General features: G+C 40.2%; 1 protein-coding gene across 3 annotated transcripts in view; it reads right to left on the bottom strand.

The window, feature by feature from the left end:
• Positions 1 to 19,762, bottom strand: part of tex9 (testis expressed 9) — a 54,908-nt gene extending 35,146 nt beyond the window's left edge. The window contains exons 1-6 of one of the 3 annotated variants that reach the window (XM_068017846.1): positions 19,716 to 19,762; positions 17,746 to 17,846; positions 17,545 to 17,608; positions 15,364 to 15,440; positions 7,023 to 7,071; positions 1,035 to 1,111 (exon numbers count right to left, since the gene is read on the bottom strand). In XM_068017846.1, coding sequence (XP_067873947.1) covers positions 1,035 to 1,111; positions 7,023 to 7,071; positions 15,364 to 15,440; positions 17,545 to 17,608; positions 17,746 to 17,846; positions 19,716 to 19,742 — 395 coding nt within the window. In that variant the 5' untranslated portion in view covers positions 19,743 to 19,762. Of the gene's footprint in view, positions 1 to 1,034; positions 1,112 to 7,022; positions 7,072 to 11,017; positions 11,131 to 15,363; positions 15,461 to 17,544; positions 17,609 to 17,745; positions 17,847 to 19,715 lie in introns of those variants that run through there. The other 2 variants (XM_068017847.1, XM_068017849.1) reach the window with 2 other exon arrangements.
• Between the last annotated feature and the right edge of the window lie 1,259 nt (positions 19,763 to 21,021).

The following is a 21,021-nucleotide window of genomic DNA, read 5'->3' as shown; positions in this document are numbered from 1 at the left end:
AATTGCAATGCACAGGAGGGCATAGAATGAATGAATATCTTACTTAATTTTAGCTTTTACCCTGACAATACATTTCTAACTTAGCCTATGGTACTTGCTTAAATGCAAAACATTTAAAATAAACTATTAACCTCCAGGTCCAGCGCACTGATGTACCGACATACTCCATCACAGAGTGTTAGGATGTAAATTTAAACTAACAATGTCATCCATGGTGAATTCCTGGTGTCAGTCAGATTATCAGCAGAGAAAAGGATAAAAATCAGGTCACTGATACCTTTACATATTTTTTAGGTGAATGTTTATAAATATAATTGATTAAAAGGTCAGGGCAAAAGTCTGTTCTCGGTATGGCCATATATAGCTGGGCCTAAAGAAGGGAAGAAATATTACCAACTGGAGAATAGATTACACAAAAGCAAAGGATCAGTGTAGAGAAAACACAATTAGGAAATCACATCAGTGCATACTGATCAAGATTAGTCACTGCCAAACAATGTTACTGTCATGATAATCTATATCAATATGACAATCCATATAATGTGTCAAGATAATTCAAAAAATAAGAAACGGTCAGTGAACTACCCTGATACATTACTAAAGACATTGCCATTAGTTTTTTTTTAAATTGTTTAACTATTATATAGCCCTCAGACAACCAACACAAGTAATGCACTCAGGAGCTGCTAGACTGCCAATCCTTTTATAAAAACTACAGTAAGGTCAGGGGCTGTGTTATAGATTTCTGATTAATCTTTTCTAAAAAATGAAAAATTTTCTTTTTGATAGTAGCCTTTAATCTCCACAACTTGCAGCCACTTCTCCCCTCCCCATCCTGCACTTCTGTTCAAACACTGTTAGCACAAAGCAATTTGCGAATTAAATAAACATTTTCTATTAGCACCATTGTGTTACGAAATATGCTTTATGTGTTAACATCAATATGCAGTGCACAAATTAAACTTTGCTTGTAGGGTTTTCCAAATACTCAATGTTAAATTACATTTGTGGAACAGAAATGGTGGAAGCTTTACCTTGTCATTTTCTTTCCCTTATTTGCTGAACTTGGTCTGCTTCGCTGTGTGCTTTTCAATCCAACCTTATTTTTGTTCTGAAGCACACAAAGAAAACAACAACTACAATTAGTCTCACTAAATGGTTGGTACTTCAATGTACATCTCGCCTTGTACATTACCAGTTTCTTTGTTTGATAGTATTTAAAGTGTATTTGATCAATTTTAATTCAAAAAGTCTGAAAACGCCATAAAGGGAACTCTCCCTAGACAGGAACAGTGGGAAATAGGCAGTGTAAAAGCACCTAAAAACTCACGAGACTGCTACTTAATGTCAACTGCTCTCTTTGATTAAATGATTGAACTTTATCAATAGTTTTGTTCAGATAAGTAGTTTAATAAAGTTATTCTAGAAACGTTCATTGCATAATGCTGTATTGCACAACATACATTTGCTGTAATACAATGGAGCTGAGCTTTTAAAACTGACTGTAGGATGGTCTTTTTCTTAAGATAAAGGCTCTCGAATGAGGTCTAACTGCGCTTCAATTCACAGAAAAAGTGACTGTGGCTGTAGATTAAACCCATTAAAATGGTTGTTTTGTAAAAATTTATTCACAAGTTGCAATCTTGTTGGCAAAGCTATCATTTACCACCTATCCCTTATTGTCCTTGAGAAGATGGTGGTGAGCTGTCTTCTTGAACCCTGCAGTCTGGGTGGTGAAGGTACTCCCACAGTTCTGTTAAGTAGGGAGATCCAGGTTTTTGACCGAGTAACAATGAAGGAGTACTGATATAGTTCCAAGTCAACAACAACGTTGTATTTATCTAGCATCTTTAATGTAATAAAACATTTCAAGGTGTTTCACAGCAGCATTATAAAACAAAATGTGACGCCGAGTCATACAAGGAGATATTAGGTCAGATGATGAAAAGTTTGGTCAAAGACATAGGTTTTAAGGATTGTCTTAAAAGAGGAAAGCGAAGTAGGGGCAGACAGGTGTAGGGAGGGTATTCCAGAGCTTAGGGCCTAGGCAACTGAAGGTGCAGCCACAATGGTGGAGCAATTAAAATGGGATGATCAAAAGGCGAGAATTACAGGAGCACAGAAATCCTGGAGGGTTGTGGGGCTGGAGGAGATAGGAAGGGGTAAGGCCATGGTGGGATTTGAAAATAAGGATAGGAATTTTAAAATCAAGACATTAGGATGGTGCGTGACTTGGAGGGTAACTCTAAGTGGTCGTGTTCTATGCGTCGACTGCCCTTGTCCTTCTAAAACTTCACCTTCTAGTAACTAGACTGGTCTGTGGGAATCGTGCTAATCATGCTTCCATTATTCTCTCATTGATCTGATTCCATGCAAGATTGGAGGACAATTCCCCTACCTCCCCTCCTGTAATGGCAGTCTCTCCTTTGTAGCATCTTTACCTTGCTAACATCTGGACCTCACTGGCATCCCACAACATGCCCAATGCCTGCCTGAATCTGACACTTTTGATCACCAATATGATAAAGTTGTATCACTTGTCTTTTTTTAAAAATGTAGGATTTCTCATCTTAGAAAATGTGATGAAAGTTTGTCTGAAATGTGGAAACCTCACAACAGTTGGGAGTGAGCATTAACAAATAAATCAATCAGCAATGGACACCATTCCCATTAGCACAAAAGCATGTCTTTCAGCAAAGCAAGCCATGCTATCTTATAAAATGGCAGTAATCCTTGACAAAAATAAATGCAAAGCGAAAATTTTCTTTTTACCTTGAAAACAGGTTATCCACAGCAAGACTGTGATTAGAAAATATGAGCAGCTCAGTAAGTCAGGAAATCAAAGTGTCCACTTCATAGATAAAAAAGCAAGAAATCCTTGCAAAAAGGACAGGATGACATGGTCCTGTAGGTGTGGAGACATAAAAAAATAGCAGGACTCAAAGATATAAGTTCCAAACTCTGGAAACAAAGTAGAAGAAAATTAAGATAGGGGCAAATCTATGCAGGGAAATATTTTTAAAATGGAATGTGTAGGTTTAGTGATTCTTTTTTTAAAAAATGTGTCTAATATGTATATTATTTTATATTAAGGATATGTACTGGGATGGGTGAAGAACCAATGTGGCCACTCAAAAGATTTTGGAAAAAAAAGACTGATTTGATTGTTTTTAAAGGTAGTTGCCTTTATTCATGGACTGTGCTTTAGTGAATGTAAAGGTAGTGAGACAACAAAAATTTGAAGTAATCAATATGCTTTGCACCTGATGAAATTTTAAAAAAATTATCCCACACTCTATGAATGAAAGCTAGATACAAAAATGTTAAATAGGTACTTACAATTCCATATTTAATTACATTGAAGCTGGTGATATATATTTGTAATTGAATGCATTCATATTTACAATTGAATATATATTTACAATAATTTGATATATTTTAATACATTAGTTATATATATCCAACCTCTACTTTATGTAATTTAATACAATTGGATTTATATACAATTGCATATTTTTCTATAACATACATTTTATGGATATTATATTGAATATTGTATTTCTTAATTTCACCTACTGCATTTCTCTTGTATAATGCCAGACCAGAGAAAAGGCTTCTCCATTTATGTAACTGCAATACGCAAATACCCAATCTTTATTTTTGTAACATCACAGGCTATCCATTAGTATTTTAACAGAGCTATTCAAAGCAGGTTGGAGTAGGAGTTTTAAATGCATGTCTGTCTAGTCTGTTCATGGAGTAATCTGAGCATCATATACATTCAAACAGGATTATCTGCTGTTTTTGGAGCCTCGAACACGATGCCCCAGTCTCACCACAAGTATTATTCTCAGATATTTATGGCCATCATTCAAACAGTCATTGAATAAATTATAGAGTTGTTTTCTCACATGGGTACAAGTAGATACTTCAATGTTTTAAATTACATTAGAGTGAATGGTATACATTACTGATCCTCTATTATTAATAGCACTTTTGCATGGAATATTGTACAGGAACTTTTTTTCTTAACCTTAACATTAACTTAACTATATGAATTCATGAAGAGTTAGAACATCTGATGGAAATTAAATACCTGTGATAAACAGAACATCTGCATTTAGTAACATCATTACTAAACTCATACAACTGCTGCAAATCAACAAAATTTACTAGTAGAGGTAACACAAACAATCTACGATTGGTCATAACCAATTAATATATAAACTGCTGCTCAAAACAAGCTGAATAATAACATAGCATCTGGCACATGATTGTGCCATTCTTTATTTAAAATTACATAACAATACTATCTTTGGTGAAATTATCTCAAACTTGCAAGAATATGCACAGGGAAAAGTCACTTTTTATATAGAAAACATAGATTGCTGTATTATTTAGTGGACTAGTACCATTAATAGGGTGTGTACCAGTGGTGAACATTCACCTTACCTCACTGCAGTAATTTTACTATTACACTCTCAGCAGTCTGCATACCTTAGTTTTGCTTTCAATATTTTAACAGCTCTAAATATGGATTTGCATTAAAATGATTAATGATAAAATCACAAATACCATGATCTTCTCCAATAACAGAGTGGGCAATGGTGTAATGAACCATTCAAGCTAGGTAGGCACGAGATTATAACCTCAGTCCATAATGAATTAGTTGTTCTCAGGAACAGCAACAGCAGGAGTGTTAGTAGCAATTAGTAGCACTCTTATCTCTGAATCAGAAGGTTGTGGATTCAAGTCCCACTCTGGGAACTTGAGCACAAAATCTAGGCAAGCACTGATGTAGGTGCCATCTTTCAGATGAGGCCCTGTTTGACCTCTTAAGTGGACTATTTTAAAGACCAGCAGGAGAGTCCATGTCAATATTCATCCCTCGACTGTCACTAAAACAGATTATTTGATCGTTATCTTATTGCTGTTTGTGGACCTTGCTGTGCACAAATTGGCTGCTGTTTTTCCTACATTACAAAAGTGACTACACTTCAAAGTATTTCATTGGCTGTATAGTGCTTTAGGATGTTCTGAGGTCATGAAAGGTGCTATATAAATGCAAGTCTTTCTTTGTCAATACTTCTGGGCTGAAAAAGGCTAAAGTAGTAATTAAAGTTCTTAGGTAGCTAATACCACCTGCTGGAAAGTATGAACATATATTAGGTAAAACTGTACTGGATTCACATTAATACATTAAGTACCAGAAGGCTGCTACTTCTGTGGACCTATACCCAGCTTAAGTCACCACCTTCAGGAAAGGAGTGAACAAACAAGCTTGAATTGTATAGCACTTGATTACATTGCTCAGGATGTATCAAGGTGATTTACATATAATGAACTATTTTTGAACTGGGGAAAATGGGGAGAATGTTTTTAAAATCCTTAAATCTGTGAGTCACAATATTGCAAATTTATTCAACTAACTAAATTATTAAACTTCTTGTAAAACAGTCAATTATGATTGTTGTATGCAATCAGTTTTGTTCGCAAGACAGTATAAAAATAAATTTAGAATTTCAACCATTGGATGCTTATATTTTTAAAATTTGGGACAATTCAGGCTCAATAAATACTTAAATAGGAAATTTTAATTTTCTGTATATTTGCAGTGGTTTTTCAAACAGGAAAATGAAAATTGCATAATTAGATGAGTGGAGCAGTTTGCATGCTCTGCTCTATATGTATGCATAGTTCTGCTATAAATAGAGCAACATAAACAGACACTCACTAGCATGCTTGCACTGCTTTTTTTTTTACTTCCTATTTTTGTAAATTATTTTTCTCTCGCTTTGGTTGGTCAACTGTTTCCCTACTTGCCATATCAGTATCTCCATGGAAAACATGGGTGAAATTAGGAACTATCCATTTAAAAAACTTGCATTTATATAGTAACTTTAAAGCACGTTCCAAAGCACTTCAACAAGGTTGGGAGAAAATGGATGCCAAGCCAAAGGAGAGATTAGGAAGGGTAAGCAAAAACTTGATTAAAGAGGTAGGTTTTAAAGGAAGGTCTTAAAGGAAGTCAGGGAGGTGGATAGGGGGGGAAAAGGAGGGAATTCCAGAGGGCAGGATCAATATACCTGAAGGCCAACTATGGGACAAAGGAGCACAAGAAGTCAGGGTCAGAGGAACAGAATAGAGGTCATAGAACTGAAGGAAGTTACGGAGGTGGGGAAGAGCAAGGCCATGGATGAATTTAAAGATGAATACAAAAATGTTAAACTTGAGGCATTTTTACCAGTTTATACATTTAGAAAACACTATCAATGCACTGCCACACCATACTATGTTACCCAAACAGCCTTCTACATAGGCATTTTTGAGAACCAAATTATTTTACTCAAAATGATGATGAATTGAGCTGTAAAACATTCCATTTATGGACAGTTGCTTTATGTTTGCAGGGCCTAGTACACTGGTAAGCAGCATCAATGGGCAGACTACCAAAACGTGCAGTGGTTATGGAACTGTTGTGGTCCTTTAAAAAGGGAAATTGATATCTTCCTGAGTGAATAGGACATCTCCAGCTGTAGAACGTTTAGTAACCTTGGATGATGATTAGCAATGGGCTATTATAGTCTCCTTAAGCCTTACTTGATTGTCTTTGGAGGTAATAATAGCATTTCCCAGAGCTTTTCCTGAATTAGCTACAATTGTGCCTCTCCCAGGAAACTGCATGGTTAAGGAATGAGTAAATGGTGGAAATGGTCGCACCATATCTGAATGGGTTTTTTGGACCTGATGGTCTTTTCCTGTCCTTTTCTTATGTTAGTATATAAAAGGAGAGGCACAAGTGAAGGAAAATATATATTTTAAAAAGTTTTAGTCTTTAATTTCAACACACATTTTAAGTTTCTCTAAATCGTTAATAACTTATCACATTTAATATTGATGAGCATCATTAAGCATCAACATTCTACCCAAGATAGCTCTCGGATTAAATTACATTTATTTCTAGACCGAATAAGAATGATGTATTATATCTGAAAAAGCTAAACAGTCATTTATGTTAATACCTTTGTTACTTTATTTTCAAAAGGTGCTCCATCAGAAGAAATAAATTCACTGGGGAAAAAAGAGCAGTACATTAATATATGCTTTTATATTGGTTAATGTGCTCTATTTATTATTTGTTCAATATATAGGGCAAATTATTTAATCCAAATACTAAGCAACCATTTGTGACTCATTCTCTTAGATGTCATCCTGAATAGGAGGAATGCTATTAAATGCAAGTTGGCATATTAGATGAGTCAATATATATATCACTGTATTCAATTTTGCAACAAATTGATACTGCAAGCTCTTAACTCAAAACCTGAAGATTACCGTTTATTTTTAAGTTCATCATTCTACTTCACTCACTTTCGCTTTCCTTGGGTTGGATGAGTTCCGTTAGGTCATAATTGGACTCATAAGTTACACATCATGTGGAAGTTAAGTCCTATATCTCAGGAGGTGGGGAAGAAAAATACCACCATCTGGTTTTCTGCACTCAGATGTCGCCTCCTATTAGCTGAACATAAACCAGTACTTTTACAGTGATCACGTTGAACTCTAAGTCACACAAACTAATCTAAAGGCAGATCTGTGGTGATGAGCAGTCTCCAAGGTGGTGGCGTAGTGGTATTGTCATTGGACTAGTAACCCAGAGACCCAGGGTATTGCTCCGGGGACACGGGTTCAAATCCCACCACAGCAAAAGGTGGAATTTGAATTCAATTAACAAATCTGGAATTAAAAAGCTAGTCTAATGATGGCCATAAAACCATTGTCGATTGTTGTAAAAACCCATCTGGTTCGCTAATGTCCTTTAGGAAAGGAAATCTGCCGTCCTTATGTGGTCTGGCCGACATGTGACTCCAGGCACACAGCAATGTGTTTGACTCTTACATGCCTTCTGAAATGGCCCAGCAAGCCACTCAGTTGTATCTAACTGCTACGAAGTCAATAAAAAGGAATGAAACTGGACGGACCACCCAACATCGACCTAGGCACCGGAAACGACAATGTCAAACCCAGCCCTGTCGACCCCGTCAAGTCCTCCTTACTAACATCTAGGGGCTTGTACCAAAGTTGGGAGAGCTGTCCCACAGACTAGTCAAGCAACAGCCTGACATAGTCATACTCATGGAATCATACCTTACAGACAATGTCCCAGACTCTGCCATCACCATCCCTGGGTATGTCCTGTCCCACCGGCAGGACAGACCCAGCAGAGGTGGCGGCACAGTGGTATACAGTAGGGAGGGAGTTGCCCTGGGAGTCCTCAACATCGACTCTGGACCCCATGAAGTCTCATGGCATCAGGTCAAACATGGACAAGGAAACCTCCTGCTGATTACCGCCGACTGCCCTCCCTCAGCTGATGAGTCAGTACTCCTCCATGTTGAACACCACTTGGAGGAAGCATTGAGGGTGGCAAGGGCACAGAATGTACTCTGGGTGGGGGACTTCAATGTCCATCACCAAGATGGCTTGGTAGCACCACTACTGACCGAGCTGGCCGAGTCCTAAATGACATATCTGCTAGACTGGGTATGCGGCAGGTGGTGAGGGAACCGACAAGAGGGGAAAACATACTTGACCTAGTCTTCACCAATCTGCCTGCCGCAGATGCATCTGTCCATGACAGTATTGGCAGGAGTGACCACCGCACAGTCCTTGTGGAGACGCAGTCCCGCCTTCACATTGAGGATACCCTCCTTCGTGTTGGCGGCACTGCCACCGTGCTAAATGGGACAGATTTCGAACAGATCTCGCAATGCAAAACTGGGCATCCATGAGGCGCTGTGGGCCATCAGCAGCAGCAGAACTGTACTCAACCACAATCTGTAACCTCATGGCCCGGCATATCCCCCACTCTACCATTACCATCAAGCCAGGAGACCAACCCTGGTTCAATGAAGAGTTCAGGAGGGCATGCCAGGAGCAGCACCAGGCATACCTCAAAATGAGGTGTCAACCTGCTGATGCTACAACACAGGACTATCTGCGTACCAAACTGTGTCAGCAGCATGCGATAGACAGAGCTAAGCGATCCCATAACCAATGGATCAGATCTAAGCTCTGCAGTCCTGCCACATCCAGCCGTGAATGGTGGTGGGCAATTAAACAACTAACTGGAGGAGGTGGCTCCACAAATATCCCCATCCTCAATGATGGGGGAGCCCAGCACATCAGTGCGAAAGATAAAGCTGAAGCATTTGCAACATCTTCAGCCAGAAGTGCCGAGTTGATGATCCATCTCGGCCTCCTCCTGAAGTCCCCAGCATCACAGATGCCAGGGTTCAGCCAATTCGATTCACTTCGCGTGATATCAAGAAACGACTGAAGGCACTGGATACTGCAAAGGCTATGGGCCTTGACAATATTCCGGCAATAGTACTGAAGAGCTCTGCTCCAGAACTTGCCGCGCCCCTAGCCAAGCTGTTCCAGTACAGCTACAACACTGGCATCTACCCTGCAATGTGGAAAATTGCCCAGGTTATGTCCTGTACACAGAAAGCAGGACAAGCCCAACCCGGCCAATTACCGCCCCATCAGCTTACTCTCAATCATCAGTAAAGTGATGGAAGATGTCATCAACAGTGCCATCAAGCGGCACTTGCTTACCATTAACCTGCTCAGTGACGCTCAGTTTGGGTTCCGCCAGGGCCATTCAGCTCCTGACCTCATTACAGCCTTGGTTCAAACATGGACAAAAGAGCTGAACGCAAGAGGTGAGGTGAGAGTGACTGCTCTTGACATCAAGGCAGCATTTGACCAAGTATGGCATCAAGGAGCCCTCGCAAAACTGAGGTCAATGGGAATCAGGGGAGAAACCCTCCGCTGGTTGGAGTCATACCTAGCGCAAAGGAAGATGGTTGTGGTTGTTGGAGGTCAATCATCTGAGCTCCAGGAGATCACTGCAGGAGTTCCTCAGGGTAGTGTCCTAGGCCCAACCATCTTCACCTGCTTCATCAATGACCTTCCTTCAATCATATGGTCAGAAGTAGGGATGTTCGCTGATGATTACACAATGTTCAGCACCATTCGCAAGTCCTCAGATACTGAAGCAGCCCGTGTAGAAATGCAGCAAGACCTGGACAATATCCAGGCTTGGGCTGGTAAGTGGCAAGTAACATTCACGCCACACAAGTGGTGGGCAAAGACCATCGCCAGCAAGAGAGAATCTAACCATCTCCCCTTTTGACATTCAATGGCATTACCATCACTGAATCCCCCACTATCAACATCCTAGGGGCTACCATTGACCAGAAACTGAACTGGAGTAGCCATATAAATAACATGGCTACAAGAGCAGGTCAGAGGCTAGGAATCCTGCGGCGAGTAATTCACCTCCTGACTCCCCAAAGCCTGTCCACCATCTACAAGGCACAAGTCAGGAGTGTGATGGAATATTCTCCACTTGCTTAGATGGGTGCAGCTCCAACAACACTCAAGAAGCTTGACACCATCCAGGACAAAGCAGCCCGCTTGATTGGCACCCCATTCACAAACATTCACTCCCTCCACCACTGATGCACAGTGGCAGCAGTGTGTACCATCTACAAGATGCGCTGCAGCAACACACCAAGGCTCGCTCCTTAGACAACATCTTCCAAACTCGTGATCTCTACCAACTAAAAAGACAAGGGCAGCAAATGCATGGGATCACCACCACCTGCAAGTTCCCCTCCAAGTCACACACCATCCTGACTTGGAACTATATCGCCGTTCCTTCACTGTCGCTGGGTCAAAATCCTGAAACTCCCTTCCTAACAGCACTGTGGGTGTACCTACACCACATGGACTGCAGCGGTTCAAGAAGGCAGCTCACCACCACCTTCTCAAGGGCAATTAGGGATGGGCAATAAATGCTGGCCTGGCCAGTGACACCCACATCCCATGAATGAATAAAAAAAAATACAGAAGATGGGAGAAAGCATACATTAGAAGAGGAATGACAGAAATTCTGTTAAACATAATTTTCTGGGAGACTGGGATGCTGACGTTTTGGGGTACTTACTTTCTTTTGTTTCTCTGGCTCTCCCTACACATCACATCAGTATCCACAGCTGAGCAGTAGAGGCAGACTGATGGTGTGCTCCAATGCTTTCAATAGTACTGCTCTGAAACCAGTCACTATAAAATGTGAAACAGCAGATGAGGCAAGTCTCCCTGTAATTTCCATCCCTCATTATGGATAAAGCACCCGAGCCTTTACCCGACAGATGCACAGAAGGGCATTGCTGTGATCGGTAACTCAAATGTGTGGAGAAATATGAACACAAAATTCTTTACTTCAACACTGTAAACTCCAATTTATGTCACCAAATAAGAACAGGACATAATATTTTGCAGGTTACCTGATGCTTTTTCTAATCAGAAGATGGCACTACAGTCTCATGTATTTAATTGTCATAGGTTCATGAATTGTGACTAAACTTGATAATTTGAGGGCCAATAAATAGGTCACGTTGCTGTTCTATTAATTCCTCCCGCACAAGCGACAAAAAAAGTAACATACCATTGTTGTCAGACTATATTAAAACTCAAGTTAACGAACATAAACTGGTAATAAAAACAAAATATGCTGGAAATGTTCAGCAGTTCTGGCAGCATCTTAGAGAGCGAAAGAGAGTTAACTTTTCAGGTTGATGACCTTTCGCCAGAACGGCTTTTTGCTTTTATAACATAAACCAGTTCCAGGTGGAAATATAAATGTAAAATTTTTTTTTCAACTAGAAAAATACACCTACCAACTCTTGACAACATTCCTAGCTATATTATTCAGAATTAAATGAAGTTAATTTGTGCTTATATACTTAGTGTCATGTAGTTGGAGAAATTTGGTGCAAGAAATTTGAATACAAAAAATTTGCATATAAAAAAGTATGCTGATGTAAGATAAGAAAGTGTGACCCAGACAGTGTAACAAAACCACAAGTGAAACATACTGTTTTTATAACACTAGGTGAGTCAGAGAGAGATGGAGGAAAGCTTGTAATGGACAGTAAGTGCAGAAATAATACACAAATATTTTGCCTCATTTATCAGAGAGAGTGGAAATTGAGACTACTGATATACATGAGGTGGGCGTAGAACAGTTAGTGGAGATTATTATTCACAGAGATAGTATGAAAAAAACTGACTCAAAATTAAGACAAAAAAATCACCAAGACTTAAATGTTTACAACCAAGGATCCTGAGAAAAACTGTGGAAGGAACAGCACAGCCTCTGACTATAAGTTTCAAAAACACTGAAAAGGATAGCAAACATGACTCACCTCTTCAAAAAAAAGATTACAAGGATAATCTAGGAAATTTTAAGCAAATATGGGTTAATTATCAGGCACTTGGAGAATCATAAGTAATCAGGCCAAATTTCTAAATGGCAGGACAACACTGAACTTGTAAAAGACCTGGGTTAAATTACAACTGGAATATTGTGTACAGTTTTGGCACCACATTAAAGAACGGATATAAAAACAATAAAAAAGATGCAGCATAGGCTCACTAGAATGTAACTGAGGATAAGGCAGTATCATTATGAAGAAAGATTTGAGACACCAGAATGTTCCAGATTTGATTCTTGGTTTATGCTCAGTTAATTGATCTCAACTGAATTGGGGGCGGAAATAGTTTATTAAACCTCAATGTCCTTGGATAAGGAAGAGAAAACCTTTGCCACAGTTTCCATATTACCCATGAACTCCTGCTAGAAGTAGTATACGTATGAATGTTGGAAAAGGGTTGATTCTGCTGTGATGACCCATAGTCACATAATAGTGTTACATTCAGTGTTCAAGTTGACATAGGAATAAAGGCTATTTTGCAAGGTAGCAGATGGTCATTAACGTTTGTGGAACAGTATCCCATCAGTCACATCCATAGGGGTGAGGGGTGAAAACTAAAAAGGGCTTGGGGCGGGGGCATTTTTAATTTTTTTTTATGTTTCTATGGAGGGTTACTGATCCATACAGATCAGAAAGATCCCAGGTCAGAGTTAATTGGTCTTAGCCAGTGCACTGGCCTCAGCATTGCTAAGCTAGGAAGAAGATAAATATATAAGTCAGCCGGGGTTGATGCACATGATTGCACTTCTATGTCACTGCTGAAAAGGTACAACGGCAACCAATGAACTCCACTACAGCAGGAATTATTTTCAGGAAATAAGTGGCTTATGAATATTTATTTTAAATACCTACTCACAATTAGTTCCAAAATATCTCAATGCTCAGTAGTGATGAGGAGAAGACAATTTGAATAATAAAATCAACATCACACCGTAAATCTCAATTGATAGTCATAGAGTTATACAGCACAGAAACAGGCCCTTCGGCCCATCGTATCTGTGCTGGGCATCAAGCACCTAACTATTCTAGTCCCATTTTCCAGCACTTGGCCCGTAGCCTTGTATGCTATGGCGTTTCAAGTACTTGTCTAAATACTTCTTAAATGTTGTGAGGATTCCTGCCTCTACCACCCTTTCAGGCAGTATATTCCAGATTCTAACCACCCTCTGGGTGAAAACATATTTCCTCAAATCCCCTCTAAATCTCCTGCCCCTTACCTTAAATCTATGCCCCCTGGTTATTGGCCCCTCTGTTAAGGGAAAAAGTCTCTTCCTATCTAACCTATCAATGCCCCTCATAATTTTGTATACCTCAATCATGTCCCCCCTCATCCTTCTCTGTTCTAAGGAAAACAACCCCAGCCTTTTAAGTCTCTCTTCATAGCTGAAATGCTCCAGCCCAGGCAACATCCTGGTGAATCTCCTCTGCACCCTCTCCAGTGCAATCACATCCTTCCTATAGTGTGGTTCCCAGAACTGTACACAGTACTCCAGCTGTGGCCTAACTAACGTTTTATACAGCTCCATCATAACCTCCCTGCTCTTATATTCTATGCCTCGGCTAATAAAGGCAAGTATCCCATATGCCTTCCTAACCATCTTATCTACCTGTGCTGCTGCCTTCAGTAATCTATGGACAAGTACACCAAGATCCCTCTGATCTTCTGTATTTCCTAGGGTCCTACCATCCATTGTATATTCCCTTGCATTGTTAGTCCTCCCAAAATGCATCACCTCACACTTCTCAGGATTAAATTCCATTTGCCACAGCTCCGCCCATCTTACCAGCCCATCTATATCATCCTGTAATCTAAGGCTTTCCTCCTCACTATTTACGACACCACCAATTTTCATGTCATCTGCGAACTTACTTATCATACCTCCTATATTCACGACTAACTCATTAATGTACACTACAAACAGCAAGGATCCCTGTGGTACACCACTGGTCACAGGCTTCCACTCGCAAAAACAACCCTCAACCATTACCCACTGTTTCCTGCCACTAAGCCAATTTTGGATCCAATTTGCCAAATTACCCTGGATCCCATGGGCTCTTAACTTCTTAACCAATCTCCCATGCGGGACCTTATCAAAAGCCTTACTGAAGTCCATGTAGACTACATCAACTGCTTTACCCTCATCTACACATCTAGTCACCTCCTTGAAAAATTCAATCAAGTTCGTTAGACAGGATCTCCCCCCGACAAAGCCGTGCTGACTATCCCTGATTAATCCCTGCCTCTCCAAGTGGAAATTAATCCTGTCGCTCAGAATTTTTTCCAATAGTTTTCCAACCACTGATGTTAGACTCACTGGCCTGTAATTACCTGCTCTATTCCTGCTACCCTTCTTGAATAATGGTACCATTATTCTATTATTCCATTAGTCTAAAACTCTGGCTTACAATCTATCACAAAAGGTAAATAGGTGTGCAGTTTGATGTCAGGTATCGCATGTATATTAGTTAAGATTTCAGTAACCCACTCGATTCATTTCAACTGTTATCACAGATTCATAACATCTAAATAATTTATCAAAGAACTATCCTATAGAACCTTTTTATTTTTTAAAAGCCAAAAAAACTTAAAAGGCTAAATACAACTAGTTTTAAACTTTCTGAAGATCTGAGTGGTACAGTAATGGAATCACAACCTCCTCCAGAAATGAAATTGGGTAGTCTGAAACCAGTTTCTAATAGGCAATGACTCAAAGCGCAAGCCATGTCTAACTTGGCCACCTCACTTGGAGAAAATAGGATCGTTGGTATAAAAAAGGGGATTGGGGGGGAATTATCATAATAGTTTGGCTGGAGGTGAGTACATTTAAGGTTGGAGTTAATGCATGTTTATGTGTTTACATTGCAGCATGCTGGGCTATCCCTTAACCGGAATATTAAGAGTTTGTTTGATACTGTCAAATAGTGAAAAAAAATTCACAAAGTTAACAAAACATATTAAGTGCATTATTCCTGCATAATTAAACCTTTAACTTTGTTCAATGGCTAACTATCTTACCTCAGCTTCTCATCCTCCACTATGGCAATCGTTCCAATATGTGTTACTGATTGAGACAGCATCTCCTCTTGCCCCTTCTAGACATATACATATTAAACTATTAAAAAGAGTTATTTGGTTAACAGGATATGAACATAGTAAAATAGATAATCAGGAAAATCTGATTTTAAACTTTGGTGATGAAAAAACTCGAAAAAATGGGAAAAAATGCAAGCAATATGAACCCAGTATAAATACACTTTATTTAAAGGGAAAGGAAAACATAGAAAGTATTGTTCAAAAAACAGTTTTAATAACAAAAACACCTTTTTTTTAAAAAAACTAATTTTATTGCCAACGTGGGGACAACTGAACATAACGTACTCCTCCAAGACTTTCCCTCCCTTTTAAAGCTGTAGCTGACCAAAACAATAAAAAAAAATTCCAATAAAGGGTTAAATAATTTTCTCCCCAGTCTCTTTCATTATTAAGATATTCAGATTTTTGCAACTGAAATTTCGGGATGAGGGTCATTTCAAAACCTCCAGTTTTCAGCTGTGGTTTTCTGACTGCCAGAAATAGAGGAGAGCAGTGGTCAGCATATGAACAAAAAAACGCACCACGGCTGAAATAACATTGCTGCAAAAATCTGAGAGTTTCTTCAGGCAAAACACACAGCATTTTGCCAATCCTATTGCTAAGCCAATCAATAGGTGGTTCACGAAAGTACGTGCAATTACTTGCACTCACTTCCCGAGCCCAAGGCCTCGATATCTATAGGGAGGTGGTTAGATTGGCATTTGGGAGGGAGGGAAGGTCAACGGGAAGTAAGGCTTGGGAGTGCGGCTGAGATTTTGCTTGAGGTGGCCAGGAGTACAGTCCTGCTGCTCCTTGCCCACAAAGAGTGCTATATAAAGCACCTATCTGCTTTATCCAGTTGTAAACACCTGAATTTAACTGCTGGGTATCAGAGTTCTGGGAAGTCCTGCCTCTCAAGTGCAGGATACACAAGACACGCAATCCATCACTGTAAAAATGGCAGCAGGCATGCAAGTGGTGCATTATGTAATTTAACTTTTTTTTTTAAATGTCCTCTGCCCTCTAACCACTGTGGGAGGGTTAAAATTCCACGCTCACCCCACCAAGTCTCTAGCCTTACCTTGGCAGCTACCCATTAACACAATGACTATCAGTAACTCAGTGCACAAGTAATTATAGGAGCAAAGTCACCTCCTGTTACTCCATGGAAGTGTGTTTTGGAGCAACATTTTGCCACTGCCTTTTAAAACATGTCTTAATGTTGGGGATATTTGGTAGCTATATAAAATGCAGTCATGAAAGTATTAATTCATTGTTTAATAATTCATCCAAAATGGGCAGCTCAATGCAATTTTTTTTCTTTCATGGGATGTGGGCATCACTGGCAAGACCAGCATTTATTGCCCATCTCTAATTGCCCTTGACAAATGAGTGACTTGCTAGACTATTTCAGAGGGCAGTTAAAAGTCAACCACATTGCTGTGGGTCTGGAGTCCAATGTAGGCCAGACCAGGTAAGGATGGCACATTCCTTCCCTAAAGGACGTTAGTGAACCAGATGGGTTTTTATGACAATCGATGATAGTTTCATGGCACCATTACTGAGCCTAGCTTTCAATTCCAGTTTTTATTAATTGAATTTAAATTCCACCAACTGCCATGGTAGGATTTGAACATATGCCCCCAGGACTTTATCCTGGACTTCTGGATTGCTAGAATGCTAAAAAAAAAACTCCTAAAGACCAGGGAGTTATTTCGGGTGTCCTGGCCAATATTTATCCCTCAATCAACATCACCTATAACAGATTATCTGGTCATTATTACTATTTGTGGGACCCTGCAAGTCTTTCTTTAATTGGAAATATGACTTTTAAGCTCAGTCTCGACTTAAATTCCTACTTGGATTCCTGTTAGCGGAAGAATTTCAAATCAGACATGTCATCTGTTGAATTGGTCAAAAATTGTCCAAGATTGCAACTGCTCATCAAGCTTCCTATTCAGTTGACAAGGATAGCATTGAGGCGATATCCACATTCTACACTGTCCTTTCCCACCAATCCAGGATAGGAGAAATTAGGGGAACAAGGGAAAAAGTAAGGAATATTTCCAATAATAACAGCACTGCAATTCAAAATATGGTCTCCCACTTATTAGCGAAACTTACCATTACTTCTTCAACTTGGCGGACCAGTTCAGCTGTTTTTGCTTCCAGTTCTGCATTTAATTTCCTAATTAAATAGCAAGTTTTTTTTAATGGTGTTCAGTTTTCACACAATATTTATATTGACTGCACATCCAAATGACAAATTTGAGATTATAAACTATTATGTGCAATATATAGCTTGATGTAGAAAATTCTTCATACTTGTACTCTTCTTCTTTAGCCAGTAGATCTCCTGCAGGAGCTTTTCTTGCTGAAGCTGATGATGGAAGAGAGCAAGATCTAACAGACAGAGCTTTCTTTGCCTAGATTTAAAAGCAACCCAAAAATATTGTAAGAAAACCATTTTTAAAGATATAATAGAACTTTTCTATCAACAGCAAAAGAGTAGTTAGATTAAATACAAAAATATATTTAGTTGCTTCTTCTACACTTGAACTTCTATAACTAAAATAGAAGTACTTTTATTGAGAAAATTCTGAAACAAATAGGTAGATGGCACACTGTTAGGCTTAACTCATGGTCCATTATAAACTACAGTCTGGATTTATGAAATTCATCCTGCCTATATCCACGTGCTCTTTCAATAAAAATGCTTCTTTTAATATATTCTAGAAAGTACATGGATCTATATTTTTGAGGTCACTGTACATTTTGAATGCATACCTAAATATACTCTAAGCACTTGAACACACGATCTAGGTTAACACTTCAGTGTGGTAATAAGGAAGTACTGTGCTATTGGAGGTGCTGCCTTTTGACTGAGATGTTAAACAAAGGGCACTCTTTGTTCCAAAATATAGCAAAATACTGCAGATGCTGGAAATCTGAAATAAAAACAGGAAGTGCTGGATATACTCAGCACAAGGTGCGGTTCCTCCGCAAGCATTACCCTGAGCTTCTGGTTACTGGCCAATTTAATTCACCACCCTGCTCCCATGCCCACATGTCTGTCCTTGCCTGCTGCAGTGTTCCAGTGAACATCAACGCAAGCTCGAGGAACAGCAACTCATTTTCCGATTAAGCACTCTACAGCCTTCTGGACTGAACATTGAGTTCAATAATTTCAGAGCATGACTGGTCCTTTTTTATTATTTTATTTTGTTTTATCGTTCTTTTACCATGTGCCTGCCTTAAACTTGTTTATTCATGTTTGTACTTTTGGACAGAGCTGTTCATTATTCTGTCATTGACACGCTCTCTGCACTGATGCTTTGTCTTTCACCACCCCATTTGCACACTCCCTTTGCCTTGGCACCATGACCACCTTGTCAGTTAATCTCTCCTGCCCTCTGCCTATTCTGCCTATCACACCTTCCCTTTTGTTCTCTTCCCCACCCCTGCATCACTTGCATAAAATCAATTTTACATTTCTAACCTTTGCCAGTTCTGATGTAAGGTCACAGACCTGAAACGTTAACTCTGCTTCCCTCCACAGATGCTGCCAGACCTGCTGAATATTTCCAGGACTTTCTATTTTTATTCCCCTCTTTGTTCTCTCAGGTGGATGCAAAAAGATCCCATGGTACTATTTCAAGGAAGCACAGTTCTCCCTCAACCAACATCACTAACGCAGATTATCTGGTCATTATCACATTGCTGTGTGCAAACTGAATGCCTCATTTCCAACATTGCAACAGCTGTAGAACGCTTTGAGATGTCCTGAGGTCATGAAATGTACTATATTAAAATACAAAAATCTTTCTTTTTTCCTTCGATTAAGTGAAGGTTCAACAGATGTATTTTTGATACGCATTCGTGTAAGCACATAATAATCCAACAATTGTGGACTATTAACTGCACTGCTCTCCAGAAGAAAATCAATAGAATACCAGATAATCCTAAATGCCTTCTGGTGCCTGTCAGTCTGTACTCAAGTTCTTATTTTATTGGATTAAACTCTGAAGTCCCAGCTGTAGTGGCGACGAGCCTCCACTTGTTTTTAATAATCATTCACTATGGACCAATCTGATTTCTACCAACGCCTGGGCCCGAGATCACTGCAACCTCCCCCACTGCAGGTTATTGCTGAAGTCCCTGCCTGGCGTCCACCCGCTTGGACTGAAAACTTGTCCCCCAGCCCCAGAAGACAAAGCTTCAATGCGGTGGTAGCTCTGACTGGATTGGTGCCCGGTACCGGCTCCGACCGCCCCCCCCCCGGCAAACCTCCTCACCAGGCCTTGCGGCCGCCGGTTCTCCATTACGACCCCGTCACCTGGTTTCCAAGGCAACGCAAAAATATCGGGAAACATCGCGAGGTTTGCAGCTGCCAGGAAGGGGCGGGGCTAGAAGCTGAGGCCACTCTGTCCTTCCCTCATAGACAGGCCCAGTGTCACCAGCTGGAAACCAAATAAAACTGCCCCCATCTCTTTAAAAGGGGCACAACTAATAGAGAATATAACCACAAAACCAAAGGAAACTCAAATGATACTATTACTATGATCTGCTGAGCACTTCATTCCCTGCGATGCCCACTGGTAGAGAAAGGCCTCCAGAGTGACCCCACAGGCTGTGTATTTACTGATGGAGATTTTGAATACTTCACACTCAATGCCCATTATCATCTGCTCTTTGGGAATTTCTTGCCAGTCGTGTTGATTTTTCTGCAAGCCCGTCGAGGTGAGATGAAGGGTCATCGGCCTGAAACATTAACTGTATGTTTCTTTCTCCATAAATGATGTCTGACCTGCTGAGTATTTCCAACACTTCCTGTTTTTATTTCAGATTTCTAGCATCTGCAGTATTTTGCTTTTGCATTGGGTCAGAGAGGGCAGGGTGATGGCGAGTTGGGCTTAACGAGCAGCTGGAGGCAGAATTTTGGATGATCTGAAGTTTATGGAGGGCGGAGGCAGCAAAGAGGGTATGGGGAAGTCAGGACTAGAAGTGACTAAGGAGTGATTTTTTTTTTATTCATTACTAGGATGTGAGCATCATTGGCAAGCCCAGGGTTTATTGCCCACGAGACAACTTTGGCTTGCTAGGCCATTTCAGAGGGTCAGTTTAGTGTTAACCATATTGCTGTGAGTCACAAATAAGCCACACTAGGTAAGGACGGCAGATTTCCTTCCCTAAAGTTCATTAAGAAGTCAGATGGGTTTTTACAACAATCCGGTAGTTGCATGAGGCGGGATCAAGGTCGGAAGGGCTACCCACCTGCAAGTGGCGGGTAGCCAATTAAGGTGAGTAATTAACCTGTTAAGGCCAATTATCACAGGCCAACTGGAATTTTCCAGTCAGCCTGCGGGCCCCTGAGGCGTCGGAAACTAAGCCAACTGCCTGGAGGCACCCTCCCTGTGGCAGACTTGGGGGTCCAGCTCTCCAGGCAGGATTTGAGGCCCTCCTTGCCTGCATGCCTACAGCTGCAGCCACAGGCCACCCCCTCCACAATGGTGGTCGGCAGCTGTGGCCTTTTTTCTATTTTACAAGTTTTTTAAGTTGCTGTGAGGTCGCCTCAAGATGGAGGCGCCGTCTCTCTCTCTC

This window comes from Heterodontus francisci, chromosome 38, assembly GCF_036365525.1.
Source record: "Heterodontus francisci isolate sHetFra1 chromosome 38, sHetFra1.hap1, whole genome shotgun sequence".
Taxonomy (NCBI): Eukaryota; Metazoa; Chordata; class Chondrichthyes; order Heterodontiformes; family Heterodontidae; genus Heterodontus; species Heterodontus francisci.
Note: the sequence above shows the minus strand (reverse complement) of the source record. Positions and strands in the feature narration are given on the sequence as shown.